The 25561-nt window shown below is 42.6% G+C and overlaps 1 protein-coding gene across 1 annotated transcript in view; it reads right to left on the bottom strand.

Moving 5' to 3' along the window:
• Positions 1-666: 666 nt before the first annotated feature.
• RNF115 (ring finger protein 115) overlaps positions 667-25561 on the bottom strand; it is a 65544-nt gene continuing 40649 nt past the window's right edge. The window contains exons 5-9 of the mRNA XM_049782312.1: positions 9075-9146; positions 7687-7759; positions 6708-6801; positions 3567-3682; positions 667-2297 (exon numbers count right to left, since the gene is read on the bottom strand). Of these exons, the coding sequence (XP_049638269.1) occupies positions 2163-2297; positions 3567-3682; positions 6708-6801; positions 7687-7759; positions 9075-9146 (490 nt within the window). The 3' untranslated portion in view covers positions 667-2162. The remainder of the gene's footprint in view (positions 2298-3566; positions 3683-6707; positions 6802-7686; positions 7760-9074; positions 9147-25561) is intronic.

Raw genomic sequence — 25561 nt, 5'->3', positions numbered from 1 at the left:
TCTACTCTTTCCTTCCTTCCTTCCTTCCTTCCTTCCTTCCTTCCTTCCTTCCTTCCTTCCTTCCTTCCTTCCTTCCTTCCTTCCTTCCTTCCTCTCTCTTTCTTTCTCTTTCCTTCCTTCCTTTCTTTTTCTTTCTTTCTCTCCCTCCCACTCCCTCCCCCTCCCTCCCTCCCTCCCTCCCTCCCTCCCTCCCTCCCTCCCTCTCTCTCTCTCTCTCTCTCTCTCTCTCTCTCTCTCTCTCTCTCTCTCTCTCTCTCTCTCTCTCTCTCATTTGAGCCATACATGGGGGTACTCAAGGATTACTTCTGCTCTGTGGTCAGGAAGCATTCCTGGGAGGCTTAGGGGACCATATAGGATACCAGAGATCGAACTGGAATTGGCCGCAATCAAAGCAAACACTCTACCCCACTGTGCTATAGCTCTAGCCCCTGGGTTATGTTTCAAATGAAAGTGCAAACAGTTCACATTCTCACTTTTGAGCCAGAGACATCACTCAGTGGCCACATTGTTTGCCTCACAGGGTCTCCTGAGCACCGCAAGGAACACCCCCAACTAACTATGAAGTAGCCCCCAGCACTGTGGAATATTCATACTCACACACCACCACCACCCCAGGGGGGAAAAAAGGAGAAAACATGTCTACAGAGGGAAGACAGGAGAGTCATGTAAGTGGAGAAACATCTTTTATTCCCTCAGGGCCCAACCTGAATCAAATCTCATGGTCACAACTCTTAAAGGAAGGCTATGAAGTCAGTAAATCACTCTCACATGCTCTCTGCTCTCCTATTCCTTAACCATCTACCAAAGTACATACTAGATATACCTATAACCCTCTTCCCGCTGCTCTAAAATCAGTGTACAAGAGTCAATAAAACCAGAAATGACTCCCTGGGACCAATGTGACCTATTTAATGACCAATACCAGCATGGTCAGGGTGGACCAGCCATGGGTCACATTTCCCCATCATTTCCTTTCGAAATCTTGAAGTTGCATCAATATTGTCTTCATTCATTCCATTTAAAACCTCTAAAAGCTATCAGGAGCATGTCCTTATGCACATGCCCAGCTGGTGGAAAGGAAAAAGCCTCCCGCTCCTAGATCAAGGCCATTTGAGCACAATCCCAGTCAGTGGGACTCCCAGAATAGCCAGAAAGAACAAAGGAGAGAAAAAGTTCACAGATGAAAGTACGGCTTAAAAAGTAATATGAGACCATGTAAAATCTGAATCCTCCAAATCGAAGAAATTACTAAAAACAATGACTTGACTGCAGTAGCAGTATTGACATGATTCTATTTCCATGTGGGAAATTATTTTCACAGCCCCCCCAGACGAAAAAGACCATCAATAATGAACCTCAGGACCATTAAAAAAGGTCATTAAAAATCCCCCAGAACACTCAGACTTCAAAGACATCTACGTCTGTGCCTGTGTGCTGTCAGTCTCGCCCTCAGAAAGGAACCAGACGTGGTCTCCGACCCATAGCAGACAAGACCATGTCAGTCTGGTTGCTGAGGAAAATACATCATGTGAAGCAGACTATAAAAATGGAAGCGAGAAAACTAAAAATTACAATGATAAGTCATTTTCTCCTTCCCATAGTTTTTCCTTGATTTTGCTCTCTGAGGACTCAAGATAAAACAGATCATATTAGTCACAGATTCCTGAATTAATCAGACTTCACCTCATGACTAAGGTGGCCAATGATAACTACTTTTGTACGATGAAAACAAAGGGACATCGAGATCAGCAGGACCTTTGGGCTGTGGTTCCACCACGTTCACTATGAAACACACGAATGTTAGCAGACACTGGAGAAGGGGCAGGAAGGCCCATTGTAAGGTGACATGACAGCAGGACGAGCTAGACTGTAAGGAGGAACAGGTTCTACCTGGTGGGGGGAAACCCACATGATTAAGTTTCATATTTATAAAATCATCACTCTGAATTCAGGATAAGAGGCATTTGGTTGTAGATACAATTCCATCTGCAGACTAACTTTAAATTTAGAGAATAACACCCATTGCATTAATATTATCAGTGTGGCTTCGTAACGTGGTTTCTAGGTCCACCCACTATTGTTTTTTTTTTTTTTTAGTTTTGATACAATTTACAGCTGTGAAGAGAGGCCCTGCAGCCCTGGCTCAGATACAGTCTCTGGCTTCAGAAAGTCCATCGGTCATGCAGCTGGCTGTCATTGCTGAGTCTGCTGCCAGCCGAAGTCTCAGAGCTCTGGCTGTGCCGTGTGGACGAGTCCTCACCATTTAAGCTTTTCCTACATACAGGACACGTGTCATGCTGAAACAAAAAACAGTCTTTGTCAGTGACTGGCCTGAGAATCTGGAAAGACAACAAAGTCAGGACTGGCAGGCTTGAGTGAAGAGAGTGAGAGATACCTTCCAGTTTTCGTACTCTAAAACACAAATCACTATGATGCCATTTGTTTACTACAGAAGACAAAACTTTTCTCCATTGAGAACACTAGTTTATTTGAAAAAATAAAAAGGCACTAAAATACCCATGAACTGGGCCAGAATAATAGCACAGCGGGTAGGGTGTTTGCCTTGCACATGGCTGACCCAGTACAGACCCAGGTTCTATCCCCGGCATTCCATTTGGTCTGTTGAGCCTGCCAGGAGCGATTTCTGAGCGTAGAGCGTGGAATAATCCCTGAGTGCCACCGGGTTTGGCCTCCACAAAAAAAATAAAATAAAAAAATCCGTGAACTGTTACTATAACACTCATTTTGCTTTGCATGTTTCCTACCCAGGTTTGATCTCCAGCACTTTTTTTTTTTTTTTTTTTTTTTTGGTTTTTGGGTCAGACCCAGCAGCGCTCAGAGGTTACGCCTGGTTCTGTGCTCAGAAATCGCCCCTGGCAGGCACTGGAGACCATTTGGGATGCCGGGATTCGAACCACCGTCCTTCTGGATGTAAGGCAAATGACCTACCTCCATGCTATCTCTCCGGCCCCTGATCCCCAGCATTCTATATGGTCCCCTGAGCCTGGCAGGAGTGATTTCTGAGCACAAAACCAAGTGTAAGGCCTGAGCACAGCCACATGTGACTCAAAACCAGAACAACAAAAGAACTGGCATGCTTAATCAAAGGTAGGGGCATATAATCTCACATACAGTACACCAGGTAACAAGATGATCAGAGATCACCAGATCACAAAACCAGGACGCTGCCCAAATCTAGATTTAAGGGTGTTTGAAAGGTGGAAGTGAACATTGTGGGCCATACCCAAACATGACTTAACAACGTACTCTGTGTTCACGGAATATTCTGGTGGTGCTCAGGATGGAACTAGATACTATCTTTCTGGTTCCCAAATCAAACTCTTAAAAGAAATCAGAGAATCTAAACCAGCAACCTGGGCTCTGATTTGCTATCCCTGGTCATAGCAATTCCAAGTGGAGGATGACCTACAAAAGTTGTCAATGTGCTTCAAGGAATCAACAGAAAATTAGACTGCATCATCAAAGCCTCTCTGAGCTTTGCATCACCAAAGCATTCTCTCACTCATGGGTTCAGTGCCCTTTCCCATGGCAGTTGCCCTACTCACCAGTTCTAACCAGGGCACGATGCAACTGCTATGGAAGAAGTGGTTGCAAGGCAGCTGCCGGACCTTCTCTTCCACTGTGTAATCTTCTTTGCAGACAGGACACTCAAGACCCGTATCTGTGGAGGAAATGTCTTTTAAACGTAACCAGCAGAAAGGAAGGGGAAAATGAATTCAGCATCTCTAATAACTCAAGGAACAACTACAGAAAGACACAAAGGGTGCCCAAACTGAAGCCAACAGGAAGCATATGTCACAATTCAAAGCAAGATGGATCTGGAGTGGAGAGAAGGGAACACTAGGACAATTACAGAAGGAGAAAGAACCTGCTCTAGAGGCAGGTTAGGGGCAGTAGGAGGGAAACTGAGGACACTGGTGGAGGACAGTGAACACCGGTGAAGGGACTGGTAATGAAGCATTGTATACCTGAAACTCAATCAGAAATATCTTTGTAACTTTGCAGTTCAGGGTGATTCAATTAAAAAATTAAATAGATTGGTGAGGCCGGCGAGGTGGCACTAGAGGTAAGGTGTCTGCCTTGCAAGCACTAGCCAAGGAAGGACCGAGGTTCGATCCCCCGGCGTCCCATATGGTGTCCCCCCCAAGCCAGGGGCAATTTCTGAGTGCTTAGCCAGGAGTAACCCCTGAGCATCAAAACGGCTGTGGCCCAAAAAACCAAAAAAAAAAAAAAAAAAAAAAAAAAAATAGATTGGGGCTAGAGTGGTGGTGTAAGCGTTAGGATGTCTACCTTGCACGTGCTAACCTAGGACGAACCTCAGTTCGGTCCCCCAATCCTGGAGTGATTTCTGAGTGCAAAGTCAGGGGTAACCCCTGAGTGTCACCAGGTGTGGCCCAAAAAACGAAAAAAAAAAAAAAATTAAATAGATAACTGATTTTGCTTTTTAAAAAATGGTGCAGAGGGTCTATCTGACAGGAAGATTAAAAACCGGGGGGGGGGGGGGCTGCTGAGCAGGGCTGGAGTGATAGCACAGTGGTAGGACATTTGCCTTGCACATGGCCAACCTAGGATGGACTCATGTTCAATCCCAGGCATCCCATATGGTCTCCTGAGCCTGCCAGGAGTGATTTCTGAGTACAGAGCCAGGAGTAACCCAAGTGCTGTTTGGTGTGAACTCCCACCTAAAAAAAAATAATAATAAGGGGGGAACTGAGGGCCCCAAGAGAGAGAGCACTAGAGTGAGGTGCTGCATGTATCCTGCCCACTGGGTTCAAATCCCCTTCACTACAGCAGAGCCCCCGAAGCACCAGATCTATATTCTAACCAGATTATAGCAGGAGCTCTGGAGGCTACACTTAAACGGCAAGGTGGGAAAATAAACCAGGCTCTAAGTGAAAATGGGAAAGCATCTTATAGAGGTGTGCTCACCTCAGGCAGCCACTTTCTACTGAGAAAACATTGGCTATTTGTCCACCACAACCAAGGGAGTCTTACTGGCAATCTTTAAGTAGTTTAACTGTTTCAAGCTCCTTTACCCTCATTTCCAACAATGTACATCCTCTTTCAGCTTGATGCTTTAAAACCCACTTCAGAAGTTGCTAACTGAAAGCTGTGTTAGAGAACGGGAGGTAGCTCAGCTGTAGGGCACACACCATGTATGTGAGGTCCCAGGTTGGATCCAGCACCAACACTGCAGCATCCTTTGCCCTATGGGTTTTAGACCACATCCAATGATGCTATGGACCATTATAGGTCTGGTAATAGGGGTTTGTTCCTAGCAATGCCTGGAGGACCATTTGATGTCAGAGATCAAGCCCCAGGTTGCATCAGCCCACGTACAAAGTCTGCACTTTGAGCTATCTCCCCATAATTTTAGCTCATTTTTAAAATTATTTTCAAACTAATCTTCCCTAAAGATTACTTTAAGAAAGTAATTTTTTAAGTCTTTTAAATTTCTTCTTCTTTTTTTTAATTTAAACACCATGTTTACAAACATTACTGTAGCTGGGTTTTGGTCACAAAAAGAATACCCCCTTCACCAGTGCAACATTCCAACCACCAATTCACCCCATATCCCTCCACCCACACCCTCTGCCTATATTCAACACAGACATTCTACTTCTCTCACTCATTAACATTGTCATGGTAGTTGTTAGTGTTCTAACTGCACTCACCCCTCCTTAAGGTGAGCTTCATATCGAGAGCCGGTCCTTCTGGCCCTCATCTCTGGGCGTTATTACAATAATGTCTTTTATTTTTCTTAAAACATATAAATAAGTGAGACTATTCTGTGTCTGTCTCTTCCCTCTGATTTATTTCACTCAGCATAATAGATTCCATGTACATCTATGTATAGGAAAATTTCATGACTTTATCAGCCAGATAATATTCCATTGTGTATATGTACCACAATTTCTTTAGCCATTCATCTGTTGATGGGCATCTCGGTTGTTTCCAGAGTCTGGTTATTGTAAATAGTGCTATGAGGAAGGGATTTTTGTATTTCGTTTTTGTGTTCCTAGGGTATATCCCTAGGAGTGGTATAACTAGATCATATGGAAGCTCAATTTCCAGTTTTTTGAGGAATCTCCATATTGTTTTCCATAAGGGCTGGACTAGGCAGCATTCCCACCAGCAGTGAATGAGAGTTCCTTTCAGCACTTATTGTACTTGGTCTTTGTGATGTGTGCCAGTCTCTATGGCGTGAGATGGTACCTCATTGTTGTTTTAATTTGTATCTCTTAAGGAAGTAATCTCTCATTCCTGTATTTGGGAAGAAAAATCACTAACGACTATCTAAAATAACTAGGCTGCAAGGTTCAGGGTCCTCTCTAACAAAGCTTTCCCTGCCATCTAGAGGACCTTCTTCTACTCACAGAGACATCATCAGTTTAAGGTCACTCTCCTAACAAATGCACCGGGAGAAGGGAAGGCAAGGGAGCAGTCTAGTGGATCTTATGCCGATTTACTTTCTGCATGAAATCTAGAAGAGGAAAATGGGAATTACCCAAGAAATACCTATTGGTTGAACCACCAGAAGGAGTAAGATACCTTCCATTTCTGGCCCTCAAGGAGGAATTTTAGAAGTGGCATAGCTGTTATGTCAAGATTCATAAAAGAAGGAACTGCTAGAATTTCTGAATAGCGATCAGAAGATGACAGAATCAGTAGGAAAATAAACCTACCAACTTGTTCCTGAGTCACTGGCACTGTTGGGAGAGACGCGATCTTGTCCTTGTCAGCTGGGGGAGGGCCTGTGTTTTCCAGTTGTCCTAAAAGCTACAGAAAAAGAAAAAGGAAGTGATGAAGCTGCAGACATCTGACTATCTCTTGAAGGAAGCTGCTCCAGCTAGGAACAAACAGTGGTGATGTTAGACAGATTAGTTGTGCTTACTTTTGCCAGGCTCTGAGAGGCTTGGTTTCCTCATTCCTGCTGTCAGAACACTGACAACTACTTTATCATTTCAGAGGACATTAGTGTAAGCCTAAGGACAGACCCATCAATGCAAGGTCCACCTCTGGGCATAGCAAGAGGCAGCAAAAAGGCCATAATGTTATAAAATTACAGCTGAGATAAAAGTAACATACCTGATTCAAACACTTCATTCTGCCAGAAGGAAGAAAAGGACCGGGGGGGGGGGGGGAAGGTATGAAAAATAGCTATTAAGCCAAGAAATAGGTAAATCGCTGCCTATCAGAAGAGTTGGATATAAATGGCATGCTTTCTGGTCTCAGCAATCCACAGGGAAATGGAAAACCAATTAAATTAAAATGAACGAGTGGAAGTACTTATACATGGCATGGGAATACCTTTTTCTCTGCTTCCTTCCCCTACTTTGCTCCACCTAGCAGAGAAACACCTGCTTCAACATATGAGCAGATCCTTTTTAGTGTGTGTGACAAAAAAATACAAAGTACTGTTTGTTTCAAAGCAGTTTCCTTCTATGGAAGTAAAGCCATCTTCTAGAAAGTCTCTAGGCTCTTCAAGGCGCATGGAAGCTGAGCTAAGCCCATAAACCTTTGATCCTTTTAGTAAACAAACACCCATAAGATCAAAACACCAGTGAAAGCAGAGTGACTGACATTTCCGAAAGTAGCAGAAGGAAACAGAAGTCTGTGGAAGCAGGAGACACAAGGACAGACATCCCAGAGGCAACTCCTCACCTGGGTTACAATGGCATCAAGCCCTGTCTGACCCCAGGCATAGTCCCCAGGGTTGGAGTGCAGCGTCCCGCTCCTATACGGGAGATGAGACAGACAGCGTTAGACGGAGCAGCCAGGCCCCCTGGCACCGCAGGGAGAGCCAGCAGAGTGTGGTGCTGGCTCTGAACTGGAAAGTCACTAGGTCTCTAAGATCAAAGATCAAAGAATTCCCAGACACTTTCCAGGTCAAACAGATTACCCAGAGATTCTCTCATTCTCTAGGAGCATAAATGTAAAATGTACTTGCAATAACATATGGCAAGCCAGTGCAGAGCGACTGACTCACTAACTATTGGCTAAGAGGATTCTGTCTTCTTCATGCCCATGTACATTCAACAGAGATGAGGCTGCTTTCTAGGCAGTGTTTTCCCTTATAGCTAAAATGAAGGCTAATAGCAGCAGCAGGTATCCCTCATTCTAAGAGACTGTATGGACAAGATTTCAAGTTGAGAAGTAGCTGCTTCATCTCTCCAAGTTACACCCTGGAACAGTTACAAAAGGACATCTTAGCAGCTCCTCATTCTGGAGTGGTCGGGGAAACTCTGCTGGGAGTTCAGGCTCTTGGGCTGGAATGTATTTTAAGAAATGAGAGGGGCTGGAGAGATAGCATGGAGGTAAGGCGTTTGCCTTTCATGCAGGAGGTCATCGGTTCGAATCCCGGCGCCCCATATGGTCCCCCGTGCCTGCCAGGAGCAATTTCTGAGCCTGGAGCCAGGAGTAACCCCTGAGCACTGCCAGGTGTGACCCAAAAATAAAAAAAAATAAAAAAAAAAAAAAAAAGAAATGAGAGGTCGGAAAGGAGGGCGAATGGGTGGATGAGGACCCTCCGAGCAAAGAAGTTTTCCGGGCAGATTCAAAAGCGGCAAATATCCAGACGAGGAAATTCCTTCCTTCACCCCCACCCTATTAAATGTCACTATGATATTGATGGCCTTTTGCTTCTCACCGACCTTACTTTGAAAAAGGAAGCTAAATGGTGTGCTTTAAAATTCAGAAGACTTTAGGAATAAAACCTTCCTATGAGAGAGAAACCCACAGTCAGACAGATTCCAGACTAAGAGGGACCATCTCACTCCCCACTTCAACACACCCTCAAACCAGAATCTGAATGGAAATGGACATCACTGCCCAGTCCCCCTCAAGGAGCAGAGCCCTCCTCTGAGCCTGCAGGATGAAATATAAATTCTGATGACATCTGGTCTAAGGGGATGACATGGCCAGAAGCCTGCCACTTAAATACCTCTATACTTACCCGCACAGTTTTCTCTTTCTTTCTATGACACAGAGACTCTAATACCTAAAATGGTGCTACTCCAGCAGAGTTTGACAGAAGGCAATCAGCTACTCACCAGGAAAAGGGGTGAGGAGATCCAGGAATTGCAGAATTTGCAAAGAATCCTGCAAAGATCTGTTGTATTACCCTGTTGGAAGGGAAAAAAATTAGATGAGACACAGACTAATGGAAGTTTTAAAGCTCTCTGTCTGACCTATTCTCTCCCCAAACCACAGAGGCTTCTCATGGCCAAGCCAGCCTGCAATCTGGAAGAGGACAGGTATGCTCATGGCAGCTTCCTGGACTTGGCTCACTTATGAATCAACAGATTTCTGTGAGTCAGACTGGAAAAAAACAGACTCTGTTGCAGTTTTCAAACAAGGTTCTTTGGAGGTGTTGGTGTGAAGAAAGACAGAAAGGGGGCAAGTTCATGGCAGGCCTCCACCCAATCCTGTCCTTCCAACCCCGGAGCAGCAGTCTGTATGTTGTGAACTGGGTTTCTGTATGGGACACTATACCAAATCCTTTCAAATTTTCATCAAGAATAATTTTTGTTGGGGCCAGGGAGCACAGCAGTAGGGTGTATGCCTTGCACACGGTCAATCCAGGACAAATGGTGATTCGAATCCCGGCATCCCATATGGTCCCCTGTGCTTGCCAGGGGTGATTTTTGGGCATAAAGCCAGGAGTAACCCCTGAGCATCGCCAGGTGTGACCCCCCCAAAAAAAAAGAATAATTTTTTTTTTACAAGCACATATTATTCCTCAAAGAACACTTCAAATATACAACACACACAGACATGCTTGGTACCTGTTATACAGAACACTTACAATGGCATATTTACCCAGTCTGATATCCTAGTGAATTGCGTTTTTAATCCCCTAAAATGGTAATAGGGTGATGCCTCCACAAAAGAAAAACACAAAGGGAATGTCCCTCTAGATCTCATTTCCTCAGTGATATACTTCTGCTCATCCTCAAATATAACAGACATGCTACTTTTTGGCGGTGTGTGTGAACCAAGCTAGTTTTTTTTTTTTATTAAATGAAACTTGCTTGGGGAAAGAAGAGAGATGTGCTCAAGAGAAAACATAAGTTTCTCAACAGTGGAAATAAAGATATTAACAAAGAAACAGAGACAGCCAAGCAACATGTGTTCAGGGGAGAACACAGGCTTGAAGAGCTTGCCAAGCTATGAATTCGAATATACACCTCAGGCTCCCTGTTACTAAGAAGATCAATAAAATAAGGAGAGCAGATAGTATTAGACTTCCTCTTATCCTCAAGTTCAACTACGAACTACACTATTCCTCCTAGATTTGTTCTGAAATTCTCCCACACAAATTGCTTTATATGCTTTCCTTCAGTACAGGCTATCTTAACTACTTTTTTTTTTGGTGGGTAAAAGAGGATCTGGCCCACACCCAATAGCACTGGGGGTATTTCGGCTCAGGTTTGACTACAGTGATTTTGTTTTGTTTTGTTTTGTTTTTTGGGCCACACCTGGTGACACTCAGGGATTACTCCTGGCTATGCGCTCAGAAATCGCTCCTGGCTTGGGGGACCATATGGGATGCTGGAGAATCAAACCGAGGTTCATCCTAGGCTAGCTCGGGCAAGACAGATGCCTTACTGTTTGCGCCACCCACTCTGGCCCCTGATTACAGTGCTTTTTGATTGCAAGCACATACTCAGTCTTTTGTGCCCAGGAACTTCCTTTGTGTTTGTTATTTGGGCCACAACTGGCTGTGTTCAGGGATCACTCCCAGGAGGGCTCAAGGGACTTCTTGGGTAATGCCAGAGATCAAACCCAAGTTGGCTATGTGTACTATCTCTTTGGGCCCTACTTACTTCATGTATGGCAGGGTAACTTCCCAGACTCAGTGACACTAGTATAGTGCCTTTCTCCTGGTCACTGTACTGTGTCTAAGGGATTCTAGACTGAGGCAAATCAAGACATTCTTACAAAACGCCTCAGTTGGAAGTAGAAGCTCATGTGATCCTGGGCCAGAACCAACCGGCTGAACTGTTCCTAATGCACTAAACCTGGGAGACAGGAAGCATTTGCTGCTACCAGGCTCTGGGGTAATTATACAACCAGTATAAACATCATAAACTGTGACAGCTGAAAAAGGGTGAGACTGTAACCTGTAACAAAAACCTAGAATGTGATAGTAACATTATAATCCAGCCCTGGGAATCAGCGGGAAGAAATTTGAGAATAGTGTCAGTGAAGGTTTAAAGAGCCTTGATAAAACAGCAGATGCATAAGAGCATTGCAGAAGATTATGGATGAGAACGTAAAATAGAAAAATAGAGAAAATATTACTAAAGACTAAAGGAAAAAGAATCTTTGCTACGAAGTGGCAAATCTTATTGTTTTGTTTTCATTTTGGGGCTACACCCGGAGCACTCAAGGGTTACTTCTGGCAGGCTCCAGGGACCACAGGGGATGCTGGGGATCGAACATGGATCCATCCCAGGTCAGTCACATGCAAGGCAAATGCCCTACTGCTGCGCTATCACTCTGGCCCCCAAAGTGGCAAATATTCTTTTTTTTTTTTTTTTTTTTTTTTTTGGTTTTTGGGCCACAACCGGTGGTGCTCAGGGGTTACTCCTGGCTGACACAGGGGACATATGGGATGCCGGGATTCAAATTGGCTGCTTGCAAGGCAAACACCACTGTGCTATCTCTCCGGCCCCCAAATATTTATTTGTTTTTTTTTTTTTTTGGGGAGGGGGCCACACCCAGCGTTGCTCAGGAGTTACTCCTGGCTATCTGCTCAGAAATAGCTCCTGGCAGGTACAGGGGACCATATGGGATACCAGGATTCAAACCAACCACCTTAGGTCCTGGGTCGGCTGCTTGCAAGGCAAACACCACTGTGCTATCTCTCCACCCGCCCCCCCCCCAAATATTCTTAACTAAACAATGTGGAAGGCAAAAATTGTGGCTATGAACAGGGTGGCAACCTAGTTAAGATTTCTAAGTGGAAGTATTTAAGGTGTTACTAAATTTATTTTTGCTTACATTAAAATACAAGAAGGGAAAATTTTAAATAGACAAAAAAAAAGTTAAAGCTGGATAATTCTCAAATTTCCCTGTCTCTCCAAATGGTATTGATTCCAAATAAAGACCAACCCAGGAGTGCCAAAAGAAAATGGTTAAAGATGAGGGCAGAGCGGTGGCGCAGCGGTAGGGTGTTTGCCTTGCATGTGGCTGACCTAGGACAGACTGCGGTTCAATCCCCCGGCGTCCCATATGGTCCCCCAAGCCAGGAGCGATTTTTGAGTGCATAGCCAGGAGTAATCACTGAGCTAAAACGGGTGTGGCCCAAAACAAAACAAACAAAATAATGGTTAAAGATGAAGACAAGAGGTGGCTGGAGAGGGCTGGTGCAATAGTATAATAATATAATAATATAATGCAGTGTTTGCCTTGTAAATGATGGACCCAAATTCGATCCCCAGCATCCCATATGGTCCCTGGAGCTTGCTAGGAGTGATTCCTGAGTGCAGAGCCAAGAGTAACCCTAACACAGCTGGTGTAGTACAAAAACAAAAAGAAAGAGAAAAAAAAGAGAAAGGAAGGAAGGGAGGGAGGGAGGGAAGAAGGAAGGAAGGAAGGAAGGAAGGAAGGAAGGAAGGAAGGAAGGAAGGAAGGAAGGAAGGAAGGAAGGAAGGAAGGAAGGAAGGAAGGAAGGAAGGAAGGAAGGGAGGGAGGGAGGGAGGGAAGAGAGGGAGAAAAGGGGGAGAGAGAGAGGGAGGGAGAGGGAGAGAGAGAGAGAGAGAGAGAAGGAGAGAGAGAGAGAGAGAGAGAGAGAGAGAGAGAGAGAGAGAGAGAGAGAGAGAGAGAGAGAGAGAGAGAGAGAGAGAGACTGGAGATACGTGGGCATGGCCTTTGTCTTGTACATTCCCAGCCTGAGTTTGATTCCCAGCATCCCAGATGGTCTTCCAAACACTGCCAGAAATAATTCCAGAGTGCAGAGTAAGGAATAACTCGACTGGGTATGACCCCTCACCCACCCTCCTAAAATAAAGGGATGAAAGCAAGAGTACGTTCTAAAAATTGTCAGTCTTAGAAAGATCCAGGATAGCATTTCCCATATGGCTCTCAGTATGCCTTAAAATATTCCAAGACACCTATGTTAAAAAAAAAAATCATAAAGGGCCCGGAGAGATAGCACAGCGGTGTTTGCCTTGCAAGCAGCCAATCCAGGACCAAAGGTGGTTGGTTCGAATCCCGGTGTCCCATATGTCCCCCGTGCCTGCCAGGAGGTATTTCGGAGCAGACAGCCAGGAGTAACCCCTGAGCACTGCCGGGTGTGGGGCCCCCCAAAAAAAATAATAAAAATGGGGGTCACAGCACAAGACTTGGGGTTAATCAGCAAGACAGGAAGAAGTTTGAAAGGAGGCCACAGTCAGTAAAAGGCTGAGAAACACTGACCCTAGAGAAACTTCCATTAAAGCATTAGGCTTCTAAGAAGTTAAGAATGCCTGTTCACTTCCTCAGGATGCCATACCAAACTCCCAAACAGAGTAGTGAGTTTCTCACAGCCCTGGAGGCCAGGAGATGGATATATGCAAAGATGCTTAGTCCAGTGCTGGTTCCTGCAAAGAATCTGGGGGCAACAGTTCACCCTGAACTTCAGGCCAACCCTGGCTTTCACATGCATCTGCAGATTTTGGCTGCTCTTTGGGGCGGTCTTGTCTTAACAGCCCAGGTTCCAGCACCTCTCTTCTGGCAAGAACACTACTGACTCAGGCCTGCCGAACCCAAGATGGTCTTATTCTAATTTGATTGTATTTTATAAACTACATCAGAATACAGACAGTTACCTCCACATAGACCAAAGGTTAGGAGTTGAACAGACTGTTTGGAGCATTGATAAGCACTATACTTGAGCAATCCCCACAAGTCCAAGGTATAAGAAAATTATCTAGAAGCCATCTGGAGTGTGGTTTTTGTCTCATGGCATTAATCTCACCATTCACCAAGGAAGTCAAAGGTTTAAAAAGAACTAGCCAGCTTCCACTGAAAGGCACAGAAATGGGAAAAAGAAAAGAGGTCCTCAAAATCTACTGGCTCAAGAAGCTCTGCAGCCACACTGTCTAGTCCTCACGAAGAAGAGAGAATGACAGTAAAGCAGAAGTCAAGCTAAGTAGCCTTAATTAAAGAGTTTCCAATATTTACCAAAACATTACTTGCCTGGGATCAGTGGTTACCTTGTACCCTGTCCGCTCTGAACAAAATTCTCTACACTAATTAAATGCCTGTCACCTCTCTGCATTCTGAACAAGTGAGGGCCAGAACGTTCAGTTTATAGGAAGGAGAAACCATACAGTTGGTAGGGCACTTGCCTTGCAGGAAATTAATCCGTGTTCTATCCCTTACACCACAAATCCCTCTGAGTACAGAGCCAGATGCAAGTCCTGAGTTCAGCTGGGTGTGGCCCAATCCCCCTCCTCCACAAGGTAAGTCTTTTTTCTTTGTTTGGGGTCCCACCTGGTGGTGCTCAGAGGTTACTCCTGGCTCTATGATCAGAAATCGCTCCTGGTAGGCATGGGGGGAACATATGGGATGCTGGAATTCGAACCATGGTCTGTCCTGGCTTGGCTGTGAGCAAGCCAACGGCCCTACTACTGTGCTATCTCTACGGCCTCAAACAAGGCGAGTCTTAATTTGGAGGTTCAGACTAAAGAGCAATAAATCACTATTAAGTCAGACAGTATAAATGTGTTAACAACAATCAGATGCTACAAAGAAAAAAAATAATCAACAAATATAAACACTTTACCATCCTGAAATATTCTTTAAGGTGAAATATAAACGACTCCTTAGGCTTATCCCAATCTGAGCAAAAAAATTTCCATGCAATTTTCACTTTTTTCCATAAACAAAAAACTAGCCATCTGATTGCTTATGATTTTGTGCTAAGAAAAATGCAAAGTCAGCAGCATAGAAATAAGCAGAAATAAATTTTCCAGTCACTAAAACAGAACCTCCTCCCATTGCAAATTCACAAATGAGTTTCCTGACACAAGTCAGCTTCATTTGAGGTTAGATAAGATGAGTCAGTCTATTCTGGATCCAATCATTACACCTAGATAATACAAATTATCATGAAAGCTGCAGATTAGGGACAAGGCAAACACTTTAGGCACACTAATTATTTGCAGAATGAGTAAACAGTGAGATAGGTTCTTCTTTACCTAAGCAAAAAAAAAAAATGCTGCACTCTGTCAATGAAAATACATCTTCCAGGAACTTTGCAAATCCCACAGAACTGAACCTCTCACTTGTTTTCTTTGTTAGTTTCTTTGCTTTCATTCTGGGGTACTGAGGCTACTCTATGCTGAGGGCTAGGGGGCATTGCTCCTAGTAAAGTTCAGATCCACCTAACGTCCCACCTGCAAAGCATATGCTCACTGTTGTGTGAGCTGTATCGCTCCAGTATGTATAAGGCTCCTCTGAACATATATTCTATTCCATTATGCAGTAGGTGCAGGTGCTAGTCTCTGGAAAATTGCTCAGAAATAAGTCTTGTTGGTTTTTTGGTTTGGAGGGGAAGTTCTTCATCCAACAGTGCTAAGGACTCATTCTTGGCTCTATACTCAGGTATCACTCTAGGTGGGAACTGCAGAACCGTATGGAATATAAGTCTTTATTTTTTTCTATTATTTGTGTTTTGGGGTCACACCTGGCAATGCTCAGAAATCACCCCTGGCAGGCTTGGGGAGCCAATATGGAATGCCGGGAATCGAACAGGGATCTCTTTGGTATTGGCCGCATGCAAGGCAAGCACCCTACCTCTGTGCTATTGGCTCCAACCCCAAATGTAAGAGACTTAACCCAGGTCAGCCACATTCAAGGCAAGAGCCCTATCCACTGCACTGTCTCTACAGACCCCAAAATAAGATTACTACCTGGGGCCCCAAGCACTTGACCCAGGTTTGATCCTGAGCATTCTATGTTCCCTGCAGCACTGCAGGACTGACCCCTGAGCACAGAGCCAGTAGTAAGCCCCGAGCACTGCTGGGTGTGTGCCTCTCCTTTCCTCCCCAAGAGAAAAAGATATTTATGAATTTTTGTTTGTTTGTTTGGGGGCTACACCCGGTATCATTCAGGGGTTACTCCTGGCTATGTGCTCAGAAATCGCTCCTGGCTTGGGGTTGGGATGTCAGAGATGGAACTGAGTGCAAGTCAAATGCCCTCCCTCTGCACTACTGCTCCGGCCTCATTCATGAATTTTTAATGTATTTCTAAAGCAAGCTTTATAAATTTTACATTTTATTATTCACCATGGTGTGATAGCTTTTGAAACAGTCATATGTGCATTCTTGCTATTTGGACCAATACCACAATATTCATGCATTTGACATTTCCCTCCTTTTCCTTAATTTGAGGGGTGGGGGCTGAGGGGATCTGGGCCACATCTAGCTATATTAAGGGCTTACTCCTGCTCTACTACAGTCAGGAATCACACCAAGTGGGGCTCATGGTGAGGTGTGGTACTGGAAATCAATTGGCTCTCTGCAATACAAGTGTCCTACTCAGTGTATTATCACTCTGGGCTCCCTCCTTTTTCTTGTCTTTTGGATCATATACCACAGAAATTCCCTTTTCACGTTTTCTCACTTTAGGAAGTTTTCTATTTAATTTAACTTCAAAGAAAGGAGAAACTCCTGTCCTTCCCATGAAAATTTCTTGTTAATCAATGAAGAGTTTTGTTTTTTTTGTAACTGAATAACCAAAACATATACAGCTATTTATGAATTGTTTGCAGGTGCACAATGTTCAAACACCAACCCCTTCACCAGTGTTCTCTTCCTTCCACCAATATCCCTGGTTTCCTTCTCGTCCCCAGCTTACCTTTATGGGAGGCACTTATTTTTCTTCATTCATTTATAGGCACTGTGGTTTATAATACTATTATAATGGTATAACATATTACTTTATATAGTCCTCATCCAGAGTAACCACTTCTCTCTGTCATTGTTTATTGGCCCTTTCCCTGACCTAGCCTTTCCTCCCCGCAGTGGCAATCTTCCTACTAAAGGCCCATTCTCCTGCTCTGTTTGTATTTTTCTTTGGGGTATTAGATATTCCCCTAACATGTTTCTTATATCTTGCATATAAGTGAGATCATTCTGTTCCATTCCCTATGACTCATTTCACTCAATATGGTAAACTCCAGCTTCATCCAAATATCAGCAAATTGCATAACTTCATCTTACAGCTGAGTCGTATTCCATTGTGTATGTGTCCCATAGTTTCTTTATCTAGTCATCTACTCTTGGACACTTCAGTTATTTCCAGATTTTAGTTATTGTGAACAGCACTGCAATGAACATACAGGAGGTGCAGGGGTCTTTATGTACTATGTGTTTTTGGACCCTTAATACATATCCCAATAATCAACTAAAAGAATTCAAAAATAAAAGGGGAACCTAATTTCCCCTTTATATTTCAGTTTTATACAGAATATGTAAGTTAATAACATATATTTCTTGTTTTCATTTTTTTGTTTGTTTCTTTGTTTGTTTTTTTGGGTCACACCCGGCAGCGCTCAGAGGCTACTCTTGGATCCATGCTCAGAAGCCACTCCTGGCAGGCTCAGGGGACCATATGGGATGCTGGGATTCGAACCACCATCTTTCTGCATGCAAGGCAACCGCCTTACCTCCATGCTATCTCTCTGGCCCCATAATAACACATATTTCTAGCCCTCCAAAAAATAACTTCCATCACTATTTACAAGATTTTCTTAAGAAGTACTCTATTGACCCATATTGATGGATTTGATCCACATCACCCAGATTTCATGCAGCTAAGGATCATGTTTGGTTTTCTGATTGATGATGACTTCCTCTGCACATGCTTGGATAAACCTTTCCATCTATCAACTGCTTAATAAAGTATTCTCTCACCTTTTCAAATTAAGAGGATTGTGTGTGTGTGTGTGTGTGTGTGTGTGTGTGTGTGTGTGTGTGATTGACTCTGAGTCAGCAGCATGCAAGACAAAACCCCAACCTGCAGTGTTATCGCTATGCCCCAGGGATTTCTTTTTCTTTTTCTTTTTTTCTTTTTTTTTTTTGGTCTTTGAGCCACACTCGGTGGTGCTCAGGGGTTACTCCTGGCTTTACACTCAGGAATCTCTCTTGGCAGGATCGGGGGACCATATGGGATTCCGGGAATCAAATCCGGGTCTGTCCTAGGTCGGGAGCATGTGCAAGGCAAACACCCTATTGCTATTCTAGCTCTCTGGCCTCTGGTCTTTTTATTTTAATTTTTTAGTCACATCCAGCGATACTCAGGGGTCATATGGAATTCCGGTGATTGAACCCATATTGAGAGCATGCAAGGAAAACATTCAACCCGTTGTACTATTGCTCCAACCCCAGGCATTTACTTTTTTCAATATATTTTTTCATTTAAACACCATGGTTACAAGATTGTTCATAATAAATATTTTTCACAGTCATACAATGCATATTTGCTGCCACAAATGTCAACAGTTTCCCTCTTACCCTCCCATATTCTCTCTCACCCCCATCTCTCTCTCTCTCTCTCTCTCTCTCTCTCTCTCTCTCTCCCTCCCTCCTTTTTTGACACTATCATTTATACTATTGCAAATAAAGGGGTGCCATGAATGTCCCTTTCATATTAGATCCTTCTCTGCTCTAACAATACTCTCTGCTCTATGCGGCAAGCTTTCTACCATGAACTGGTCTTCCTAATCTTCAACTCTATTGTCTCTGGATATCATCCCCTTACAGTCTTTAATTTTCCTTATATCCCACCGATAAGTGAGATTATTCTATGTTTATCCCTCTCACTCTGACTCATTTCTCTCAGCACAATACATGCAGCCTTTCTGAAAAACATTTTGGATATTCCTTAAAAAACTGGAAATCAAGCTTCCTTATGATCCTACTTCTAGGGATATACTCTAGGAACAGAAAAACACTATACAAAAATGCTCTCTACACTCCTATTTTCATCACAGCACTATTTACAATAGCCAGAATCTGGAAGCAACCCATGTGTCTGACAATAGATGAGTGGCTAAAGAAACTGTGGTATAGCCACCCCTACAAAGCTCATTTTTATTCCTTAACACTCTCACCCCCCCCCAAACATCACTAACCCACATTACTCTTTTTAACTTCAGTATTGCACAATCCTAATCACAGACCAAAGCCATGCATTGTGTGTAACAACCCCAAACTGTTTCAAAAGACATAAAATGGACACGTATTTCTTTAGAATATTTTGTGTTTTTTCTCTGACAACTATAAGTCTTACTAAATATTCTCTTATACAGTGACGATTCTAACCACTTTTTATCTTCTCTTTATGAGCTGTTCAACAAGGAATTTTGGTGAAAGAGTCCCCCAGTTGAATGCTTATGATTGAACCATGTCATGGGGATTGTTGGACTTGTTCTTATGGCCCCCATATGCAACAATAACGCCACGTGGCATTGCTCCTTTTTTGCATAGGCACATTAAAATGGGAAAATACTATACATACAAATAAGATCCTATCTAATAGAGATTGGAATACACAAATCTTGTAGTGCAAAGGGACCTTACACCCTGAACATTGACATAATGACCTGGCACAGGCCTCAGAAGGAAGGGCATTTTCCATTGACCCTTGAGCCAGGGAAGCCATCCACGAAACATCCAGGTTTGTCTATAACATCACCTGGAAGCAATCCTCTACCACGGAAGACCCTACCACTGCTCAGACATCGACCTGCTCAAAAGAGACTTCCCTTAATACTGAGAAGACCTGCTTACAGGACAGGGCTTCCTGCATTGCTCTTTAATGGTGAGGTGAAAGGAGAGGACACTCCACATCCTGACTTCAATGTAGGATATGCAGATTCTAGGATCTTTAATACAGAAACACGATACCAGCAACAGAGACTGTGTGAAAAGTGTGTTGGCACTACAGACAATGTCTTGGATTGGACGATCTAGCTTGCCTAGAACCTAGAGTTGGTCTTATGCCAGGAAACTTCAGGGATAGGGTCTCTTTGTATTTAGGCCAAGGTTATTCCTTTCCATGCCCCTCATATTTTGGTGGGCCTATGCAAACAACAATTGCCACTCTAACACCGTTTTTACTGTGCTCCTTTGACTCTAATCCTTAAAAAAAAAAAAAAACCACTTAAAATTTGAGTTTAGGGCCCAGAGAGACAGCACAGCGGCGTTTGCCTTGCAAGCAGCTGATCCAGGACCAAAGGCGGTTGGTTCGAATCCCGGTGTCCCATATGGTCCCCTGTGCCTGCCAGGAGCTATTTCTGAGCAGACAGCCAGGAATAACCCCTGAGCATCACCGGGTGTGGCCCAAAAACCAAAAAAAAAAAAAAAAAAAAAAAAAAAAAAATTGAGTTTAACTTAAGCTAATATGCATGTACATGGAAATGTAAAAAATACTATGCCTCTGGGCCCGGAGAGATAGCACAGTGGCATTTGCCTTGCAAGCAGCCTATCCAGGACCAAAGGTGGTTGGTTCGAACCCCGGTGTCCCATATGGTCCCCCATGCCTGCCAGGAGCTAGTTCTGAGCAGACAGCCAGGAGTAGCCCCTGAGCACTGCCGGGTGTGGCCCAAAAACCAAAAACCAAAAAAAAAAAAAAAAAAAAAAAAAAAATACTATGCCTCTAATGTTTAAGGAGTTACATAAGTTTTATGGCTTTAGATTGCCTTGTATGCTGTTAAGAAATATTATAATGTGTTACAATCTGGGGACTTGAGGGACAAAGTAATTGTACATGGATTCTGTTTTATTTATCTTAATGTTCTTTGGCTGAAAGTTCAAAGTTAAGATATCAGCAAGGGGACTTCTTCTGAGAATTATGTTATGGGTGATTGTCCTTCCACTGTAACTTTACCTTGTCCTCTTTCTTTGCATCTTTGTTCTCATAATTAAAAATAAAAAAATTAAAATAAAAAAAAGAAACTGTGGTATAGCTACACAATGAAATATCATGTAGCTGTTAGGAAAAAATGAAGTATTGAAATTTGCTTATACATGAATGGCATTTCATTTTTAATTGATCATATAAGGTGATACTAGCCTGTACAACAATTGATTCAGTAATAGATACATCATAATCCTATTGCCCATCAGTAATCAGCCTGTTAAGATTTTCTGGTAATACTTCCATGACATGTAAGAATCAATACTACAGTTGGTCTTATGCCAGGAAACTTCAGGGGTAGGATCTTTTTGTATTTAGACCAAGGTTATTCCTTTCCATGCCCCTCATATTTTGGTGGGCCTATGCAAACAACAATTGCCACTCTAACACCGTTTTTACTGTAATCCTTAAAAAAAAACACTTAAAATTTGAGGTTAACTTAAGCTAATATGCATGTACATGGAAATGTAAAAAAATATTATGCCTCTAATGTTTAAGGAGTTACATAAGTTTTATGGCTTTAGATTGCCTTGTGTGCTGTTAAGAAATATTATAATGTGTTACAATCTGGGGACTTGAGGGACAAAGTAATTGTACATGGATTCTGTTTTATTTATCTTAATGTTCTTTGGCTGAAAGTTCAAAGTTAAGATATCAACAAGGGGACTTCTGAGAATTATGTTATGGGTGATTGTCCTTCCACTGTAACTTTACCTTGTCCTCTTTCTTTGCATCTTTGTTCTCATAATTAAAAATTAAAAAAAAAAAGAACCAATACTACATACGGAAGCAAGCCGCCTGTTTCTGAGTCTGCTAAAACAAAAAAAAAAAAAATTTTTTTTTTTTTTTTTTTTTTTTTTGGTTTTTGGGTCACACCCGCCATTGCTCAGGGGTTACTCCCCCGGGCCCAAAACAAAATATTTTAATACCTCATTTTGTAGACTTATTAGGATTATAGGCAATTTACATTTTCTAATGTAGCTTTTCCCAAAATGTAATATGAAATGTTGGCAAAATATTTCTGTTGCTGTTTCAGTCTTTCCTTATTGACTCATCAAGTTAGTTTTTGTATTACTGTATCATTTTATATTTTATTTTATGACATTTTATATATTTCGTATTAATAACTACAATATTATTACTGCTGAGTAGAAATAACTGTAGAAATGAATCATTAGGGGCCAGAGAGATAACATAGACATAAGACGTTTGTCTTGCATGCAGAAGGATGGTGGTTCGAATCCTGGCATCCCATATGATCCCCCGAGCCTGCCAGGAGTGATTTCTGAGTATAGAGCCAGGAGTAACCCCTGAGCGCTGCCGGTTATGACCCAAAAACAAACAAACAAAAAAAGAAATTAGCATTCTATTCCCCCCATCAGAATATAGGTGACATTAATGGACATAGATGACTTATTTGATAAATCTAAATTGCAAGATGAAAATATTAAAAACAATAATATCCTCATCTTCAGACAAAAATTATTAGTTATCTGACTGCAAGGAAGGTAAAAAACAAATTTTTGTTTGTTTGTTTTTTGTGTCCATGGTTAATATGAGTAAAATTCTCAAAATGTTACTAAAACATTGTAGAACATAAGACAATTGTTAATGATCCTATTTAATCCCTGCATAATTGTGCCCTCTCCCCAGCTCAAGGACTGTATAAGAGGAGTATTTCAAGCAGAGTGAGTAAAAAACTAAGTATTTGATAAATGCCTTCTCCTATCTTACAGAGAGACTAGAAGATATCCCAATAATATTCAGATTGTGGTGGGATTTTTTTTTTTTTTTTTGGAGAGAAGGGGGTTAGACTGTACCTGAAGGTACTCAGGACTTATTCCTGGCTGAGTTCAGGAATCACTCCTGGAGGGATGAAGGGGACCAGGTCTGCTACATGCAAGGCAAGTGCCTTCCCCACTGTACTATCTCTTGGGTCCTCATATTGTGTTTTAAAGCAGATAATAGACATAAAATTAGGGTTAGGGTAATTCTCTCCTTTCTTATTTGGCATTTAAAGAAACTTCTTAAAAAACATTTATTTTCACTCAAGAAAACCCCAGCAGAAGCTGTCCCATAGGCAAAAATGATCAGGTGATAACCAGAAAACACAACATGATCGCTTTACTCTGATATCCCAACTCTCTTCATTTAGAAGCTATAAATAAAGGCTGCTGCCTAAAATGTACAGATTTTATAACTACTCTGACAAACTAGGATACTGGAACATCAAAATAAAAAATAATTAAAACAAAACCAGAAAGACAGGACAAGATACATTAAGGTGCTTGCCTTGAATGCGGTTTGAATCCCGGCACCCATAGGATCTCCTGAGCTGGCCAGGAGCAACTTCTGAGCGCAGAGCCAGGACTGACCCCCGAGCGCCCCTGGCTGTGACTCAAAAACCAAAAAAAGAACCAAACAAACAAAAAAAATCACCAAAACCCAACAACAACAACAACAACAACAACAACAACAACAAAAAAAAAAAAAAACCACCTCAATCACAAATATCTTTGTAATTCACAGTGATTAGATTTTTTTTTAATGTAACGAAGGGGATGGAGAGATAGTACAGCGGTAGGGTGTTTGCCTTGCAAGCGGCGGACCCAAAATGGACAGTGGTTCAAAGTCCGGCATCCCATTTGGTCCCCTGTGCCTGCCAGGAGCGATTTCTGAGCACAGAGCCTGGAGTAATCCCTGAGCACCACCGGGTATCGCCCCCCCCCCCCAAAAAAAATTAATATAAAGAAAAATAGAACAAAGGAGCCTGAGAATTGAGCAGTAGTATTACTGTTAATTTAAATATCAAAATAAACAAAAGAATCCGATATCTACTCAATCCCTGACTATCAAACTTCAGACCATCTACTACTTACAAAGAAAAAACGGAGGGGCTGGAATAATAGCACAGCAGTAGGGCATTTGCCTTGCATGAGGCCAACCCAGGCCAACCCAGTTTGATTTCCAGCATCCCATATGGTCCCCGACCCTGCCAGGGGCAATTTCTGAGCACAGAGCTAGGAATAACCTTCAAGCAATGCTATGTGTATCCTCAAACACCAATAAATAGATAATTTAATTTTTTAAAAAAGGAAATTTTAGTAGACAATGATAAATGATCAAACATTCTGCATTCTTTCACTGCATTCTTTTCCTACCATGGACTGGGCCTCCTGGTCTGTGTCTTTGGTTATTATACCATACTATATTTCTTTTGGAGGAGGTTGGGAGTTGGGCCATACTCACCAGAGCTCAGGTATTACTCCTGGCTCTGGGCTCAGAAATTGCTCCTGGCAGGCTCAGGGGACCATATGGGATACCAGGGACTGAACCCAGGTCTGCTGTGTGCAAGGCAAGTGCCCTACCTACTATGCTATTGCTCCAGGACACGAAAAGGGTATTTTTGCTGTTGTTGCCTGTTCTGCTTAGCAGTCAACTAATCCCTGGCTGACAATACACATGTGTGGGATGAAAGCAGGCCCATAGTTTTCATTGGTAAATTTGTTGATTTAACTTTACTTGTTTTGCATTTTAAATACTGTATTTATTCCTTGTGGAGTCAGACATCATAGAGGCTAAAGGTCTCCACATTCATTCTCTCCCCCCCCCCCCAGCTCTTAAGCTTGGCTCTCTCTCCTCTCTCCAATCTACGGCCTCACATATATAAAGTGAGTGCTCTATGGTTGAGCAATCAACTCTATAATCCCAGCCCCCACCTCTACATTCTCTATTTGTGCTCTGTGCACCTCCACCCCCATCCCCAAATCAAGATTCTGTATTAACGCCTGCATTTCTTTTTTCTTTTCTTCTTTTGGTTTTTGGTTATTGGTTTTGGTTAACCTGGCTTCACTCAGGGGTTCCTCCTGCTTCTACGCTCAGAAAACATTCCTGGCAGGCTCAGGAACCATATGAGATGCCAGGATTCGAACCACCATCCTTTTACATGCAAGGCAAATGCCTTACGTCCATGCTATCTCTCCGGCAACTCCTGCATTTCTAAACTGGGTAAAGAGATGGTCCAAAAACAGATATAAACATAAAAGATAAAGTTTGGATGCAAGGAGTTCAGTTTTTATCTGAACAAGTTTGGAACATTTTTCCAGACAAAATGCTTAACATGTTATAAATTCAAACCTTAAATCAGGGGAAGAAGCAATCTAAAACTATAGACCTAGGAATGTATACCAATGTTTAGCCATTCTCAGGGCAATGCAGGAAAGGGGGAATTTCAATTCTGGGGGTAGTGAGGAAGGGGCAGGGAGAGACAAGAGAACTTAATGGATATATGGTAGTTGATGGACTCAACTACAGGGTACTACTCAAGGAGAGAAGTGAAAGGAAGCCACACAGAAAGGAAGCAGAGGATTTGCCTCTGAACACTGCAGATTGTTAGAAGTCTAAGAGTTCATGGACTTGTCCAAGAACATCAGATTTCTCATATCCTCTATCTGTCCAAGAAGGAATGCCTGCAACTAAATCTGAAGTTCATAAAACAAAGGATGATCAACTAGAAAATAGAGATGTCTTAATGCCCTGGCAATCAGTAACTTGTGAAGAGCGAGAGTGAGAAGGTATACCACTCTCCAACAAGAGTTTCTGAGATGATGGAAATGTTCTGACA

Source organism: Suncus etruscus, chromosome 10, assembly GCF_024139225.1.
Source record: "Suncus etruscus isolate mSunEtr1 chromosome 10, mSunEtr1.pri.cur, whole genome shotgun sequence".
NCBI lineage: Eukaryota > Metazoa > Chordata > Mammalia > Eulipotyphla > Soricidae > Suncus > Suncus etruscus.
The sequence above is the reverse complement of the archived record's forward strand: the minus strand, read 5'-3'. Positions and strand labels throughout refer to the sequence as shown.